The sequence below is a fragment of the Cryptococcus neoformans genome (genome assembly GCF_000091045.1).
Source record: "Cryptococcus neoformans var. neoformans JEC21 chromosome 4 sequence".
Taxonomy (NCBI): domain Eukaryota; kingdom Fungi; phylum Basidiomycota; class Tremellomycetes; order Tremellales; family Cryptococcaceae; genus Cryptococcus; species Cryptococcus deneoformans.
In genome coordinates, this window is record NC_006686.1 from 361,391 (window position 1) to 376,870 (window position 15,480).

The 15,480-nt window shown below is 48.3% G+C and overlaps 5 protein-coding genes across 5 annotated transcripts; 2 read left to right on the forward strand and 3 right to left on the reverse strand.

Moving 5' to 3' along the window:
* Positions 1-73: 73 nt before the first annotated feature.
* Positions 74-1,378, forward strand: CND01270 (conserved hypothetical protein). Its single transcript, XM_570641.2, has 4 exons — positions 74-334; positions 393-470; positions 535-668; positions 724-1,378. The coding sequence occupies exons 1-4, from the start codon at positions 134-136 to the stop codon at positions 1,220-1,222; spliced, it is 912 nt and encodes a 303-aa protein (XP_570641.2). The 5' UTR covers positions 74-133; the 3' UTR covers positions 1,223-1,378.
* Positions 1,348-6,418, reverse strand: CND01280 (conserved hypothetical protein). The gene is made up of 17 exons (XM_570346.2): positions 5,740-6,418; positions 5,563-5,670; positions 5,404-5,500; positions 5,282-5,352; positions 4,901-5,224; positions 4,603-4,848; positions 4,041-4,554; positions 3,671-3,994; positions 3,458-3,619; positions 3,267-3,399; positions 2,976-3,213; positions 2,605-2,927; positions 2,407-2,552; positions 2,118-2,355; positions 1,862-2,069; positions 1,584-1,810; positions 1,348-1,529 (listed from the first exon to the last, which is right to left on the reverse strand). Exons 1-17 carry the CDS (start codon positions 6,248-6,250, stop codon positions 1,416-1,418), a joined length of 3,984 nt encoding a protein of 1,327 aa, XP_570346.1. The 5' UTR covers positions 6,251-6,418; the 3' UTR covers positions 1,348-1,415.
* Positions 6,419-6,568: 150 nt separating this feature from the next.
* Positions 6,569-9,927, reverse strand: CND01290 (hypothetical protein). The gene is made up of 7 exons (XM_024656967.1): positions 9,789-9,927; positions 8,713-9,743; positions 7,845-8,659; positions 7,573-7,789; positions 7,238-7,519; positions 7,053-7,177; positions 6,569-6,998 (listed from the first exon to the last, which is right to left on the reverse strand). Exons 2-7 carry the CDS (start codon positions 9,034-9,036, stop codon positions 6,884-6,886), a joined length of 1,878 nt encoding a protein of 625 aa, XP_024512683.1. The 5' UTR covers positions 9,037-9,743; positions 9,789-9,927; the 3' UTR covers positions 6,569-6,883.
* Positions 9,928-10,091: 164 nt separating this feature from the next.
* CND01310 (conserved hypothetical protein) lies at positions 10,092-12,783 on the forward strand. The gene is made up of 11 exons (XM_570378.2): positions 10,092-10,677; positions 10,732-10,819; positions 10,871-10,886; positions 10,939-11,144; positions 11,196-11,603; positions 11,663-11,695; positions 11,751-11,820; positions 11,876-11,948; positions 12,000-12,212; positions 12,266-12,290; positions 12,346-12,783. Exons 1-11 carry the CDS (start codon positions 10,517-10,519, stop codon positions 12,640-12,642), a joined length of 1,590 nt encoding a protein of 529 aa, XP_570378.1. The 5' UTR covers positions 10,092-10,516; the 3' UTR covers positions 12,643-12,783.
* Positions 12,721-15,468, reverse strand: CND01320 (electron transporter, putative). Its single transcript, XM_570344.2, has 5 exons — positions 15,138-15,468; positions 13,520-15,079; positions 13,231-13,468; positions 12,962-13,173; positions 12,721-12,902 (listed from the first exon to the last, which is right to left on the reverse strand). Exons 1-5 carry the CDS (start codon positions 15,324-15,326, stop codon positions 12,876-12,878), a joined length of 2,226 nt encoding a protein of 741 aa, XP_570344.1. The 5' UTR covers positions 15,327-15,468; the 3' UTR covers positions 12,721-12,875.
* Between the last annotated feature and the right edge of the window lie 12 nt (positions 15,469-15,480).

Sequence of the window (15,480 nt, forward strand, 5' to 3'; positions counted from 1 at the left end):
GCAGCACTCTTACAAGCCGAACGACGGACAGGAGCGAGGTGCGCGAGGTGAGGTCTACTCATTTTATCATCATGCTTTTTCGACAGAGTCCCCGACCAATCGCACAACTGCGAATATTCATCGCCCGAAGATCATGTTCTCTGATATGCCTGTGTACCCCGGCGCGGCATTCATAGCAAGCGTGCTAGGTGTTCACGGATACCGCAAGGGATCATTATCCCAATCAGGAGCCATTGCAGCCTTTTGTGTAGGCTATGGTCACCTTGCAAACCCAGTAAAGTTATTCGGAGTGACGATGATCGGCATGTATCTAATTGGCTCCAGAGCCACTAAGGTATGTGGCATCATCTTCTCCCATCCTGCTATTGAATCGTGAATGACTCGCAACTCAGGTCAAAGCCGACGTGAAAGCGAAACTTGAAGACGGACCGGACCCGAGCAAGTCAGGTGGCAACAGGACTTGGATACAGGTGGGCAGTTATTTACTAGAGGTGTAGTGCAATCCAGATAATTTGGCTCACTTATAAATTGTAGGTGCTGGCCAGTTCTCTCCCGGGCCTCGTGGCCGCTTTACTCTACCGTTTTGGCCCAGCGTCTCAGTTGGATAAAGCAAATGTGGTGCTCTCTCTTCATCCTCTTTCCAGGCCTTTAATTTACACATCTTTGGGGTGAGATGCTCAAGTGGACGCTCATAACGTCTAATTCATTGACGACTTGGTATAGCTTGAACGCGACTATCTTGGCCGACACGCTCGCCTCTGAACTTGGAATCCTCTCTTCATTACCGCCGCTCCATATCATTACATTCCAAAGAGTTCCTCCTGGGACTAATGGTGCCATTTCCTCGTTAGGCACCTGGGCATCAGCTTTTGGAGGTGCTGCCATAGGCATCACCCAAGTCATTGACCTACTTATCGAGAACCCCGCCTGTCGTACCAGCGGATGGACTTGGGCAGGTGAACTCGTAGCTGTTGGTGCGAGCCTCGGGCTATTGGGCAGTATATTGGACAGTTTACTCGGAGCCACCCTTCAATCTACATACTATAATGTTGAGGATAAACGGGTCATAACGGATGCGTCCCCCAACTATCATACTTCAACACAAAGGGTAGAAGGAGTAAAGAGGATTGGTGGAGGAATTGATTTACTTTCCAACTCTGCCGTCAATTTCGTCTGCGGATGTATACTTGCGGGAACAGGGTGGTGGTATGGTTCAAAATGATGGTTTATACTCATATAGATTAATTGTATAAATTAAGTGAAAACGTATACGCTACGAATCACAAAGTGATGGCTTTCGAATCGATAAACGCTTTAGTCATTACTTACTACTCGTACAGATTAAAGCTAGGCCAAAGATTTATGCATTTTCTTGTGGCATTATTACATCTACGTCATTTACTACGTTACTGTCACTAGTATTTCACTGCTGCCTGCTTAGCAGCAAGGAGCTTATCCCTGATTGCTCTAGTAGAATCATCTGATGCCCCGTTCGTCCGTAAGATATAAGCAGAAGCAAAACGTTCAATCTGTGGAAGATAGTAAGCTATTATTGATACCCCAGGCAAATGACAGTCACTTACCTCCGCCGCAGGGATCTCATCCATTTGTGACATCCATCGTTGGGCGAGTATGGAGATCTGTTCGGCATAAAACTCTCTTTCCTCGTCATCAGAGTTTTCATACAGTCCAGTAACTGCCTCCCAAAGGTCTCGCAAAGGAACTCCCGCATCAAGCAAGGTGGTAGATGCCCACCCAGGAGATCCTGGGTAACCAGCAGCCTCGGCATACACAACAGGAATCATGATATCTATACATCCTGTCAGCACGCAGACACATGTAGGATATGTATTCGACTTACCCATAGGAGCTGCTTCACTAGGGAAGTATCTGCGTCCCAGACTCTTGACAACTTCACTAACGCCAGCTGCTCCACCGATCTTACCCGCGCTGCCAAGCAATTGTCTCCAGACAGCCTCGCAGACATCATCTACGCGGGTGTCGGCGGTCTTTAGGATCAAAAGGATAGGCTCGTAGAGCCTAAAGGGTCGAGCATAGTTTTGGTACAGCTGATGATAGTTAACATGAGTCCCTCTTTACGAATTATCCACACTCACTTCATCAAGCTGCAACAGCCCATCGTTCAGACTCGCTAAGACTTCTAGCTTCTCCTCGCCAGTCATCTCAGGATGCACCTCAACTGCACGTGCCACTTCCATCTGGACTTGAGCGACGTCAATTTGCTCTTGAAGACGGCTTGTGAACTCTACATCTTCTGAACCTAACGAAGCGGCGGACTTGGCAGACGTGAGCGCTTGGGCAAGGTAATAAAGGCGGTCGTGAAGAGGCATAGGGCTGGAATTTGATCGTTAAACTGATACTTTGAGAGGCAGTAAGCGGACTCACCTTGGACGGGTAGCAAGACTTGAGAGCGCCTCGGCGGCAGGTAAGTACTGCTCTCGTCGGGCATAGAACTTCCACAGCAAGTCTCTCCTGTCTTCAACGTTACTGATGGTGATCTTGAGGTAATCTTCAATGAAGGGTGTATCGAACTAAAGGTTTGTGCAATGAGTAAGGCTTCAAAGAAACGACACCTAGACACACCTCAAGGAGTTGTTCTTGAAGACCTCGTTCCACTTGCCAGTCATACAAGTAGAAATGGAAAAGTTCGTCGTCCGATGCTATAGCAAGAGCGTACGCTTCGTTTCTATTTTGAGTAGCAGTAGCCGCGTCACCCTCCGCTACTGCCTTATCCAATCGATCGTCCGCCACCTTCAAAGCCTTGATGACCTCAGCGTAGCACTCCTTTCGCGCCTCAAACAGCGCCTTTCTAGGGTCAGCAGGGTGCTCGCCGTCGCGCACGAAGTCGATGGCCTTCTTATGAGGGTCAAGATCACTGGCAGTGCGGAGTGCAAGTTCGATGGCGCCTACAAAGCATAAGGTCCTGTCACACACAGCCCACAAGATAAACTTACCGAGAGTATAGTTGAGAGTCCTGTATCTCTCAGACACTTCTTGCAGTCGAGGAATAGGTATGCTTCCCGCAGCTCTGATAAAGAGGCGCAATGACTCTGCAAGACTCTCTGTCTTTTCGAGTGGGTCGCGAGTCGCTTCAGCACGTCGCATTGACTCCTCCGCCTTGTACTGAACGACATCGCCGGGTTGAATAAAGGTTCCACACCGCTGCTGAAGGATTTCGCTCAAGGTGTCAATCTGTGCCAACGACATCAGTACGACGCCGACAGTCTTCAACGAGAAATGCCTACGCCTAGCTCTTGGCCGATTTGCTGCTCAATCAAAGCTGTCACAAGCTTTCGCGCAACAGCCCTTCCGTCTAAGCTAGTGATAAGAGACTCAAAGGTCAAACTTGCCAATGCCGATTGAGTAACAGGATCACATCTATAACGATTCACCGTTAGTTTTCCATTTCCGCCTATTAGCGCCATAGTCAACCCACTTGGCCACGATGTCAGTAATCTTGTAGTCCGATAATAGCAGAACGAAGGAAATCGCCTCAACAGCCTGCTTAAGCAAGATATTAAGACCGTGGAGAGACATTTCTTCTTGGGCCCAAGCGATCTTGGCTTCGCCTTCGACTTGGTAGCTCTGGAAAGGGTGCCTACACAGTTTCGGTCAGTAAGATTCCAATTACGATCATGGAAGGACCCACTCTTCAAGATATCGTCTCAAGCTCTCCAAATTAGCTTGAACCTTGCTCAAGACGGTTTCCTTAATCCCCAAAATCTGTTTTCCTCCCACAAGAGGCAACGTCACCTTGGCGCTCCAGATGGGTCTGAGGTATCTAGCTATAGCCAAGGCCAAACCGTCATGTCGGGAAGAATAGGTTATGGTCTTGCCTCCAGTACTGTCCTTGACTACGGGTTCGCCAGATGTAAGAAGTATGGTAGAAAGGGATGAAATAAGATCGGGATGCTTGGTTTCGGGGGTGGAACCAAGCAGCAAAGCCATGGCAGCAAGCTGAGTCTTTCCAAACCTGCTTGACAGTCAGTTTTGCCATGATAAAATGCCTGTACGCTTACGTCATACGGATGGTGTTAACAGCTACATCCTTCTCAATTTCCAAGTTCGCCTTCAAGATATCGACTGGCCTGGGCTGATCGACCCAGAACAATCCGCTAGCTGCAAGCACCAGGAACCCTCTAGGGCCGGCTTCAGCCTGCCTCGGCAAAGCACTCAGAGCAAGGCCATCTGAGCGTCGCAAACTGGCAGGTGAGTTCTTAGGGTTCGCATCGCTCAACTCTACAATAGCCCAAACTTGGCTAGGCACGATCTCAGTGGCAGTCCACTCTTGGAACACGGGAGGCTCAAGGGTCTCATAGTTCTCCCGTAATGCTGATTGTCGACCGGACTGAGGGATGGCAAAAGTGAGGTGAGTCTGGGTAAGAGGCGCGTTGGGGTCATACTGCACGGCGATAAAAGTGCCAGAGGTGTAGATGGATTGGTCAGATACAGAAAGCCCAAGTTGAAGAGGTGGAGGGGCCCGCAAGATGATGGGGTAAAAAGAGGGTGTAGATACAAAATAGGCTCGAACACCTAAATGTGATATTAAGTACCACCGCAGCTAAACTTCAACTCACTTACCATTCGATGCGATGGCAACTAGACAGGCTCTTTTGCTTTCATGACCACCAATGGCAGAGATGCTAACAATAGTGACGGCGCCGCCCCTGGGATCCCGGTTCAGATCGTGCTTCAATCTGTTGTACTTGGAACGAAGATCGAATCGGTTTGCAGAGACATCGTAGAATTCAATCTCTCCACCAGTGTGGAGAGTGTAGAGACGCTTTTGCTGGGAATCCACCGCAAATGATTCAATACCAGCTTTCACTAATTTAAGGAATCGATTAGACACTCCTAGAATGGGTTGCAACGAGCTTACCTTTCGACGCAACAACACTTGGAACCCAGTTGCTCACACCTCCACTGGTCCTATTCTTCAGTCTGACACTTGTCGAACTTCCAAACAGCCATGAGCTGTCAGAAGAGTAGTCAAGCTCATAGAGATCCTTGTTAGCTCCAAGCACGAAGACCCTCCCCTCATCGGTACCCTTGATGTCCACCATCACTGTAGGAGTATCAACGGTAAGATTGGTGTGATACAGAAGGATCTCGCGAGATGTCAGGGACCGTGAGAGACCGAGAAGGGTGGCTTTAGTGGAAGTACAGATGACAAGAACATGGGTAATATCATCCACGAAAACGTCTGCAGCAAGCCTCAGTATACGTCGTCCCAACCTCTGAAAAAGGATATTAAACTTACCTTTTCGGGCCTTGACAAGGCCTACGGCCTGGATGGTATCCGTTTGCTCGTCATAGCGGCTGAAGTCGCGACTAAGATGAAATGTTCAGTGACCGATCCGTTTAAACCAGATGCCAACCAACCCATCTCCGTAGTCCCATAAGAACAACTTGTTGTCAACCGTGAACCATGCTCTCTCAATCTCTTCAAAAAGTCCCATCTTAGCAGTCAAATGTTTAACTAATCACCCATGCCAGTTAGTTGATGTGTTTCAAAGTCACTCCCATATTTTCATTACTGACAGTTGAGCTCTTGATGCAAAGCGTCTGGGAGAGGAGTGCGCTTGGTGACAGAGCAGCATTTGTATGCCGCGGAAGCACTAGGGGGAGCAGCGTAAGGGTCCTGGATTTCTGTGAATACCGAGAATGCAGATGTCAGCGATGAAAAACCATTAATATCTCGGACTCTCAGTCACTCACGCGCGCTAGGACCAAGCTTCTCTTCCAAATCGGCACTGATATCCACATCGCCCCTCAAACCTCTCTCAACTTTCCCACTAGCTCTTCCCAATGGTCCATAGATAGGATCCTCGTCCTTGGATACACTCTCAAGAGACTGGGGCGCTTGCAGAGGGGTGATATACCGGTTCCACTGAGCGACGGGCTGAGATGGGTATGGCTGTCCAACGGCTCCAGAACCAGGCGCAAAAGGCTGAGATAAAGCTTGGTTCTGGGAGATTGGGGCTCCAACTGTGCCCATACCAGGTGCAGTGCCGCCATAAGGGTTGTACGGTGTTTGAGGGTAAGGCTGAGTACCGGGTAATTGAGGATAAACTCCCTGCTGAACAGGCACGCCAACTTGTCCGGAGAGATAGGGCTGGACCTGGTTTGAAGAGGGCATGATCTGAGTGGAATATTGGTTGGCCTGCTGGCTATGGGAAGAATCGGCGATGTGGCTAAGACGAGATAGAGAAGGGAGAGAGGACAACATTTTGTTGAACCACGCGCGCTGTGTGTAGGATTGCGCAAGGGATGGTGGTTACCGGGAGACAGATAGATTTCCGGAGAGGAAGTACTGGGAATAAGGCGAGCTATGGGGTCGGGATGAGGAATGCCAGATTAGGAGGGTGTTGCAGCGACCAAAAACAGCTTGAACCAAGAAGTGGACGGATGATTCCAACACAGAAGAACGATGCGGGCAAGAAACATGAAAAGATCACGTGACTATTAACAGCTCCTCAGGATTTGGCTTGGGGGACTTGGATTCAAATCGGCTCACGTGGCTGTTGTTCGTTATTTACACGAATGCATGCAATCAATCAGTCAATATAAAAACGCATGTGTATCAAATTTTGCAATTAAAATAGCATAGATAAACCTCCAACTTCAGCCCTTTATGAATGAATGAATGATACTAAAGACATGATGATGCGAAATGTGCTGTGATCTCTTACATGATAAACCGTACAAAGACCTTCGTTCGGCTCGTGATTGTTGGTCGGGCTCATGATTCGTTGTTGGTGTCGTTAATCAATTCTCGGTATACTACTGCTACATAAACATGGGTGTTTTCCCCTTTTTTTTACAGTTTTGAGTGTCTTTGGCGGAACGGTCGGTACATTTTTCATGGTCGGCTCGAGTTTCTGCTCTCTCTTGATCGCCTCGACTCCTGTTTGGTGCGCTTGCGATCCATTTGAAGTCGTTTTTCCTCGAATTGTTCCCGAAGACTATTATATACACTGTATCACCTATATTAGCATTGCTTCTGACTCTTCTCTCGGGGATACACATACCGGAATTTCAAAGCAGGCAATGAACGAGCCACAAATCCTCTGCTGACCAAATCCTTCTGAATCGTGGAAAGAATATTGGCTGGAAGAGGAGGACACCCGTCCCAGTGGCTGAGAATTATGTTGTCCTGAGCAAAAAAAATCATTAGGCCTATAAAGCAGGGAAATTTCATGCCTTGGCGGCTCACCTCTTCCTTGGTATACTTGAAAACCTCGACATCTTCCGAATGCCTCGTGTTCTTCAGTGTTCTCAGCTTCTTTGACTTGTGACTGGCAAAATTCCCATCAGATTCGTCTTCGCCAATTTCCATTGCTTTCAACTTCGAAGATAACCGTCTCTTGCGCTTCTTGCCTTTGTTGATAGTTGGGGACTCAAAAAGAGGGGTCGGTGTGGGCGCAGAAATTGAAGCTTTCTTCAAGCGGGAAGCGCCAGACATGGAAAAAGGTGATGCAGGACAAGAAGGAGGTGTCTGCCTCCATAATCAGCGGATCTTGAGAGAAATATATCCAGAGATCGACTCACAGGGTAAAGAGCCTTGGCATCACGTTCCATCGCTTTTCCTTCTGAGACACCGGCAGTCTTGGGAGTAGACTTGACGTGACCTGCGCGCTTGCCCAACTTGAGGCTTATTTTGGGAGTGGTAGTAGGAGTGGGTAGCTGGACCTTGTCTGGCACAGGACGACGAGGAGTAAGCAAAGGTAAAGCCTTTCCTCTTCCAAGAGACTGCGTCACGGGATTCCTGTTGGTAGTCCGTCAGCAACCAAACCTTTTCAGGATCGAGCAGTAAATCTTACAGTTTGTAGACATTGGAGGATAGAAAATGCTTTCTTTCGCTGTCGATACTTGGAGAATTATTAGATTTCATCTCGTCAAAAGAAGTAACGCCAAGTGAAGCCGTTAATGAGCGATATCCTTCTTTGGCCTTCACAGGCAAAGATGGTTCGAGAGTCGTTTCCTTGACGGGCTTTGACTTGGGTTTGATGTCTTCTAGCTTGCAACTTGCTCGCACAAGAGGCTCAGACGTACGTCTGGCACTAGAAATACTAGCGTGCTTGTATAATTTGGCACGCTCTCGAGCAAGCACATATGATGGAGCAAAAGGGTCGCCTTGAGTATCGTATGATCTTGAGAAAGGATTGGAAGCGCCGCTTGAAGATTGCTCGTAAACAGTGGCATCCATGGTAGCGAGTGAATGACGACGAATGATCTGAGGCATCATCTCTTGAGATGAAGATGAAGGGATGACCGTGTCGTTGAAAATCCCTTGAGCGAGGAGGGATGTATGACCCGAAAAAAGATGTTCCTGCTTGCCGTTATTGCCTGACGGCATCCGCAGTGTCGTTTCCACACCATCTTCCCCTTCGCCCTCGAGATCTAAACCAGTAACATTTGATTCAAAAAATATTTCACTCAAGTACGAGTGAAACTCGTCAGGAAATGGGCGCCTTTCTTGAATAATGGCCTTTGCCTCCAGAGATGAAGGAGTGGCAAAGCAAATGTTTGGCAATGGAGTAAACGGTGTGGAAAGATGGATAATAGGCTCCGGGCACCTAATAATCGAATTCGACTCTCTGGAAGTTGAATGCGGAAAATCTACAGGAGTAGGGGGCTGCTCGTCTTCGATTAGCCACTAGACGATTTTTGGACAAACAAGCTGCTCACGAGATAAGACAAGGCAGCGACTCCTTCAATTTTGTGTAGGCTTTCCATCCTATCCAACACACCGCTGATCTCCTCTTGCAATGCTTCCATGTAGCACGACTCTGTATAGTCGGCAGGGTAGATAGGACGTACGCAAGCGCCCATTTCTGAGGTCAGCGAAGCCGGCTCACCATCTCGATGGCGACGAGGAGCTCCTCGCAATTCGTGTGGAGTGCTGTACTTCAAGGGAGGAAGACGTGCCTGATAACTGGCAGGGCGGTGATCGTAATATGAACGATAAGCAGAGTCCACAGAATGACTGAAAGAGAAACCTTGGGGGATCATCGAGAGGTTGCTGACACTATTAGGGGTGATTTTGGTGATTTACTACAGTGTTATATGGACAGTTCTAGCCGGTTTGTAGCCCGGGAGCTGTGAGCTGTGAGGAGGAAAAGGGAGAAAGGGTGGCAAATTTGGTGGGGAAACTAGGGAAGGAAGGGACGGGGATTATATAGTTGTAAGTGCATGGGGTAAGTCTCTTGCAACTTGTCCCCTTCTTAAGCGACCATCAGCGGCGTTACCCCCGACCTGGCTAACTTTTTAGTGTGTACTATTCGCAATTCGCCCGAACAAGATCAGTCGCGAAAGGAGGGGAATGATAGCCCGTGACAAAAGATCCGTGCGTAATGGCAAGTTCCAACTTTCCATTCTCGAGCGGCGGGCGTTCATAGGGGAAAGTAAGAGGTGACGTACCTGTACACCAGCCCTTTCCAGGAAGTCCATAGGATCTCGGACGGTCAGAATATCTCACTGGATTTCGTTGCCATCTTGGCACAGTTAATGCAAGTGCTTGACCTGTTACGGTCAGATAAAGCAGACAAAGATCCCGATTCGATGAGCTGGCATGGATTGCCCCTCTAGGGGGGGTTGAGCGCTGTTGGAGGCTCATTATAGCGCCAATGGACTCCTTTCTGAAGTCAAATAATTGAATCACCATCATGAAAATCATGGATATACCGAAATTTCGATGGTTAAACAACAGTTTGTGAGGCCTGGAGAAATCAGTGACGGGAGAACATTGGATTCAGAAGTCGTACTGAGATAGCTAAAGTCTCTATTACGAATGTCGTCTTGCTAGCGGACTGACAAGCATATCAAATGATGTCTGATTATAGTAGAGACATATGTATAACAGACAGTTATTCTTGTTATTATCATGACTGACGACCAAATGATGGTGGACGGCGTATTCCGTCTTCGTCTCTTCTCACTCCTCCTATCTTCTTGTCTTCTTCTATCTTCTTCTTCTGTTGACCCGTCGAAAGAAAAAAAATCCGGTTAATAACCCCTGTTACGTAACTCGCGTCTAACGCGTTTAAATGGATGCTCTTGGCACCACAGCGGAGGATATTATTGTCGCGAGACCCGACTATCAAGCGGAGTTAAGGTGCACTGGCTGCAGGTGCTTACTAAAAAGTGGTCTCCATTTCACTCTACCATCTAGGATATATTGATATGCCGTGAGCTGCAACTTGTTCTTTTAATAATCTCCATCTTGCCCATCGATTATCTCTAAGCACTCAGCGAGGACCACCTGGCAACTCGCCCTTTCCACCCAACCCTCTCGACGGAACGACAGCCCTTACCAGCTGGGAAAAAAGTCAATCGGGCAGCTGTCGTTCAGTCCCTAGTGTAACATCGAATGGTCCGAAAGCCCTAGCCTGGGAATCATTTGTGTCAATCAGCCCTTGGCTTCACTCAGCTTGCGGTCCAGTCATCGCGGTCAACTCAACTTTATTACTACTATCAGCAGTGTCCAACCACTATGTCTAACCAACCCATTGCTATTCCAATGGATATGGAGGGAACTTTAGAGTATACCCCCTCCCGCCATTCACAAGAAACGCATCATAAAAGCCAGTATGTGTTCAAGCGGCAGAAGAAGGAAATGCCTCTCCCAAGTAAGCGAATGGCTATTACCATGCTGTAAGTGTACTTGCTTGGAATTCTCTGAAAGGCTGATTAAGACTTTCCGTACAGATGCGTTTTGTTCCTTGTCATGTTTCTTGCCGGATGGAATGATGCGAGTCAAGGACCTCTTCTTCCATCTCTTCAGCTCTACTATAATGTTGGTCATGTCTTTCGAGTTTACCCCTGCATTTGCTGATATAACATTTAGGTTGACTATCTTGTCAGTAAGTGCTTCAAACCATAAAACAGTCAAGGGCTCTGTTTGACTCTCCTCAGTTTCTATAATCTGGATCATGAACTTTGTAGGATTCATGATTGCTGGACTTACCAACGTCCTCATCACGGATAGGTTTGGTTTCGGTATAGCTGCTCCTTTTGGGGCATCCATGCAAGCGGTAGCATATGCGCTCATTTGCTGGGGTTGTCCCTACCCATTGTTCCTAATCGCGTACATATTCAATGGCTTTGGTTTAGGTCTGCAAGTGAGTTGGTGTCGCATATAATGAGACCGGCATACTAAGTAGAGCTTCTAGGATGCCCAAGTCAACTCTCTAACCTCGCGACTACCTAACGCGTCGACTAAAATGTTCTTGATGCACGCTTGGTACGGTTTCGGCGCGACAGTTTCGCCATTCGTCTCCACCGCTTTTGTGCAGCACGTACAACAACGAGTCTATCTCTATTTTGCCGTGTCTTTAGGTTTGGCGATTGTGACCATGATTTTTCTGATTTCTGTTTTTCGTTTGCGAACAGATGATCAGGTTGTTGGTAAAAGGGAAGAGACGGACCAGAAGAGCCCAGCTAGCTCTGATGTGCCTGCGGCTGTGAACTCGGAGGGGCAGCTCAGCGAAAAGAAGCCGAAACAGAATAGTGGCAGTAAGATGAAGCGAATCATGAAGACACCGGTGGTGCATTGTATGGCGTTCTACATGGTGATATATGTAAGTTCGCTTGGCTAAAATCGGATCATTTTGATCATGTACTAAGACCTCAAATATAGGTTGGAGTAGAAGTCACCATCGGAGGATGGGCTGTAAGTTCATCCTATGATTTCTATCAAAATAAAATCGGCGTTGATCTCCACACAGACATCTTTCCTCATAGACGAAAGAGGAGGTGATGATAACGCTGGCTATGTGTCAGCAGGGTACTTTGGAGGTAAGCTGCAACACCCGTCTGTGATTCTATTAGTGACTCATTTTCGTGCTTCAAGGCTTAACGCTAGGCCGTGTCGCCCTTATACCCGTTTCCAACTGGCTGGGCCCTCACATCTCGATATGGCTATAGTGAATGGTTTCCTGTCGAATTTGAAATATTACGCGCTGACAAGTGCATAGCACTGTGCTCTCGATTGTCCTTTCCATCGTCATTTGGGTCACCCACTCTATCGTGGGCAACGCGATTTGCTTCTCCTTTATTGGTGTCTTACTCGGCCCTATGTATCCTTTGGTCATGAATGTAGTGGTAGAAGTCCTACCTGGAGAGCTGCAAGGTGGAACTATTGGCTGGATCGCCAGTTTGGGTCAAGCGGGGAGTGCTATCATGCCATTGTGAGTGATCTATCTGCTTATGAGGAACAAAAGTTGATCCTTGGAGACCATAGTATTACAGGTGCCATATCGGAAAAAGTAAGTTTCCCCATTGATACGATGCGTCTACAGGACTTACCTGTGTGCTTTGTAGCACGGCGTCTGGATCCTTCAGCCACTGATCATTGCTTTCATGTGTGCCTCCCTCCTTCTATGGATGTTTGTCGTACGCGCCAGCCATCCCAATCGATCTTTCTGGTGTATTCCGAGAGCTGTGACAGCTCAGCCCGACAAGGAGGGAGTACATCATGAAGTTCCATTGGAGAGCAGAGTTGAGGAAAGGCGCGAATGTGAGGAGCTCTGTGACGGCCAAGATAATGGTCACATAGAGGATCTTAAGTGGAGACGCTCCATTAGGGAGGCCGAAGCAACGCCGACGAAGGGCTTATGAACTGTTCTGATCTGGAAGGTATGTATGTCATAATGTTTGGGTGGACAATATTCAAACGGTGTAAGCCAATGATGTGAGAACGGGAGCATGCACGTAATGCATGTTTTTAAAGACCAATCTATAAGTGATGAATCTCCATTCCATCCGCTGATGTCTCCATCTAAACCCCCTAATAATAATATGGACATGAATAGACGTGAATAAACTGATTTCAATTTTCATACAAATGTCATCTAACTCCAGACATCGCTCATCAACCTCTACACAGCACCGTCTCATCAGTAATGATCTTACATAACCAAGAAGATAAGTCACTTACGTTCCTCTCCTTCAGCATCTTTAACTCTTTGGCACCTTCCACGGCCGCACTGCCACCCTTCGCCGCACCCAACATCTCCATCAGTCTTTCTTCCACAGCTTTGGACATGGTCTTTGCGTCACCGCAGATGTAGATGTAAGCACGCTTCTCCAAAATAAGCGGAGCGAGCTCGGAAGCAAGGTCGTGGATAAGATCTTGCACGTATACCTTGCCTATATTAACATTGTGAGTGATGCGACCTATATCAAGCAAGGCGCAATCACACTTACCCCCATCGGGCTTCTTCATCTCTCTTGAAAACGCCACTTTCATCCTGAAAACACCCTTCAGTTCTTGCTCATACTTAGGCCACTCTTCGCGATACAGGAAATCCTCGTCGGCTCGGCGACACCCGTAGAAAAGGTACATTGGGGCCCAATCCTTGAGAGCGTCGGGACCGTTTTTGTCAATCGCCTTTCGAGCGAGAGCAATGCGTTCTTGTACAAAGCCGCGGAACGGAGCAACACCCTACGGACATTTCGTCAACCGCAAATCACTTTTGCATAGTTAATAACTCACAGTACCGGGACCAATCATGATGATTGGCACCTTGGGAGAAGTAGGGAGCCTAAAGGTGCTTCGCCTCACGTGAATGGGCACTTTGTAAACATTTTCCTTTACATAATGACCTCGGGGACCAGAAAGCTTGTACGATGGCACCTTCTTCATGGAGACATGAGAGACATCGCCCTCAACTGGGGTGTTCTCGCCAGAGTGAGCCATCTTAACATTGAGAATGAAGTTGGTAGACAAGCCAAACACCCATCGAGGCTCGTGGTGGTGAGGCGGGCTAACTGTAGGCTGGTACTTGAGTACAACCGCGGTAACGTGGATGGCATTAGGGTGAAGTTTTGAAGAAGAAGAGATCGAGTAGTAGCGAGGCTGAAGACGAGGGACTGAAGACACAATGCGATCAAAGGGGATAGGCCAAACGGTTTGTGACTCGAAAGGGGGTTCAACAGAGTCGCTGGAGGCAGACTGGAGAACTTCGGCAAGTTTGAGAGCCGGACCGTCTATCTCATTGGCGTATGCCTCCTTGTCAGTACCCCATCTAGTGAGCTTCTCACGAGCTGCCTCGGAAGGAGCGTATCGAGCGAGAAACGCGATGGTTTGACGGGAAGCAACAGCAGAGATGTCGAGGTAGTGACGGAAAATAGCATCGTAAGTAGCAGGAGTAGGAAAAGGCACCTTGGCGAGGGCGGGGTCGAGGGACTCAATATCAACAATAGCCTGACGACGGCCAGATGCGGCAAGACCAAGGACAGCCAACATACGGTCAACTTCAACGTCAGAGTTGGAAGGCCAGATACCAACATGGTCACCATGTTGATAGGTCATACCAGTGCCAGTAATATCAAACTCGATGTGAATGCAGTTCCTGTCGCCGCCAACAGAGAATAGCTCTTTGGACGAGAGAACAGGGGCAGGGTAAGGATTTTTTACGCCGTACGCTCCAACAGGTGTGTTGGTCCCGCTAGCCGAGGCAAGAAGTGCTCGAGAAGATAGTTCGCCGTGATAAACTTTTTCTGGGCTGTGATCATGCAATTCCTTGACCACGAAGTCGGGAACATCACCAGCGCCGCCTTCCTCCACACCCATTCTCTCAGCAAAGGCCGTCCACATTGGGTCTTTCCAAGCCAAATAGTCCTCCTCCATGCTCTTGTCATCATCACCTTCGCCGCGCTCTCCAATTCTCTTTGCGCCGAGCTCGGTCAACCTTTTGTCCAGCTTTTTGGCAACTTCATTGTAAAACTCGTACGTCCTGTTTCCGAGACCAAAGATGACGTAGTTCAGGTTTTCAAGGGTGCTGCCGCCCTGGGAGAATTCGGGTTCGGGTTCTTGAAGAAGTTCCATCATGGCATTGGCATTGTCTGTGGGTTCACCTTCGCCGTACGTCGCCATAACAAAGATGACACAGGCGTCCTCAGGAACCTGGTCAAGCATGTTCATGTCGTACTCTTCAGGATCGCAGACAAGGGACGAAAGACCATAACGGGATTTGGCTTCCTTGGCGAGACGGATAGCGTATTCTTCAGCAGTACCAGTTTGAGAACCATAGAAAATGACACAGCGCTTGTTCTACATCGCGTCGTTAGCTTAACTACTGACATTCAATCTGCATCCCAGAGACACGTACAGCTCTTGTCATCTTTCCAACAAAGTCACTAGGGTCTCCCTCGTCGACACTAGCCTTGTTTGCTATGGCTGCATGAGGAGCGGCGGCTCGAGTTTTTCCCCCGATGAAAGGGAGCGACTCGCGGAAGAAGAAGAGGAGGGGGAGCGCGATTGTGAGCGTAATGATCACAATGTCTATCGCGCTCAACATTTTGAGACTGTTGCTGTGGGAGCTGGAGAGTGGAATGCTCGCAAATGAGCTGGGCAGTCGTGTATGCAAATGAGAGAACAGGAGAAGAAGTAAAAGCCAAAGAAGATCAAGAAATGTAGGGCTAAAGAAGCGCGGCCGAAGACAACAAAATCGA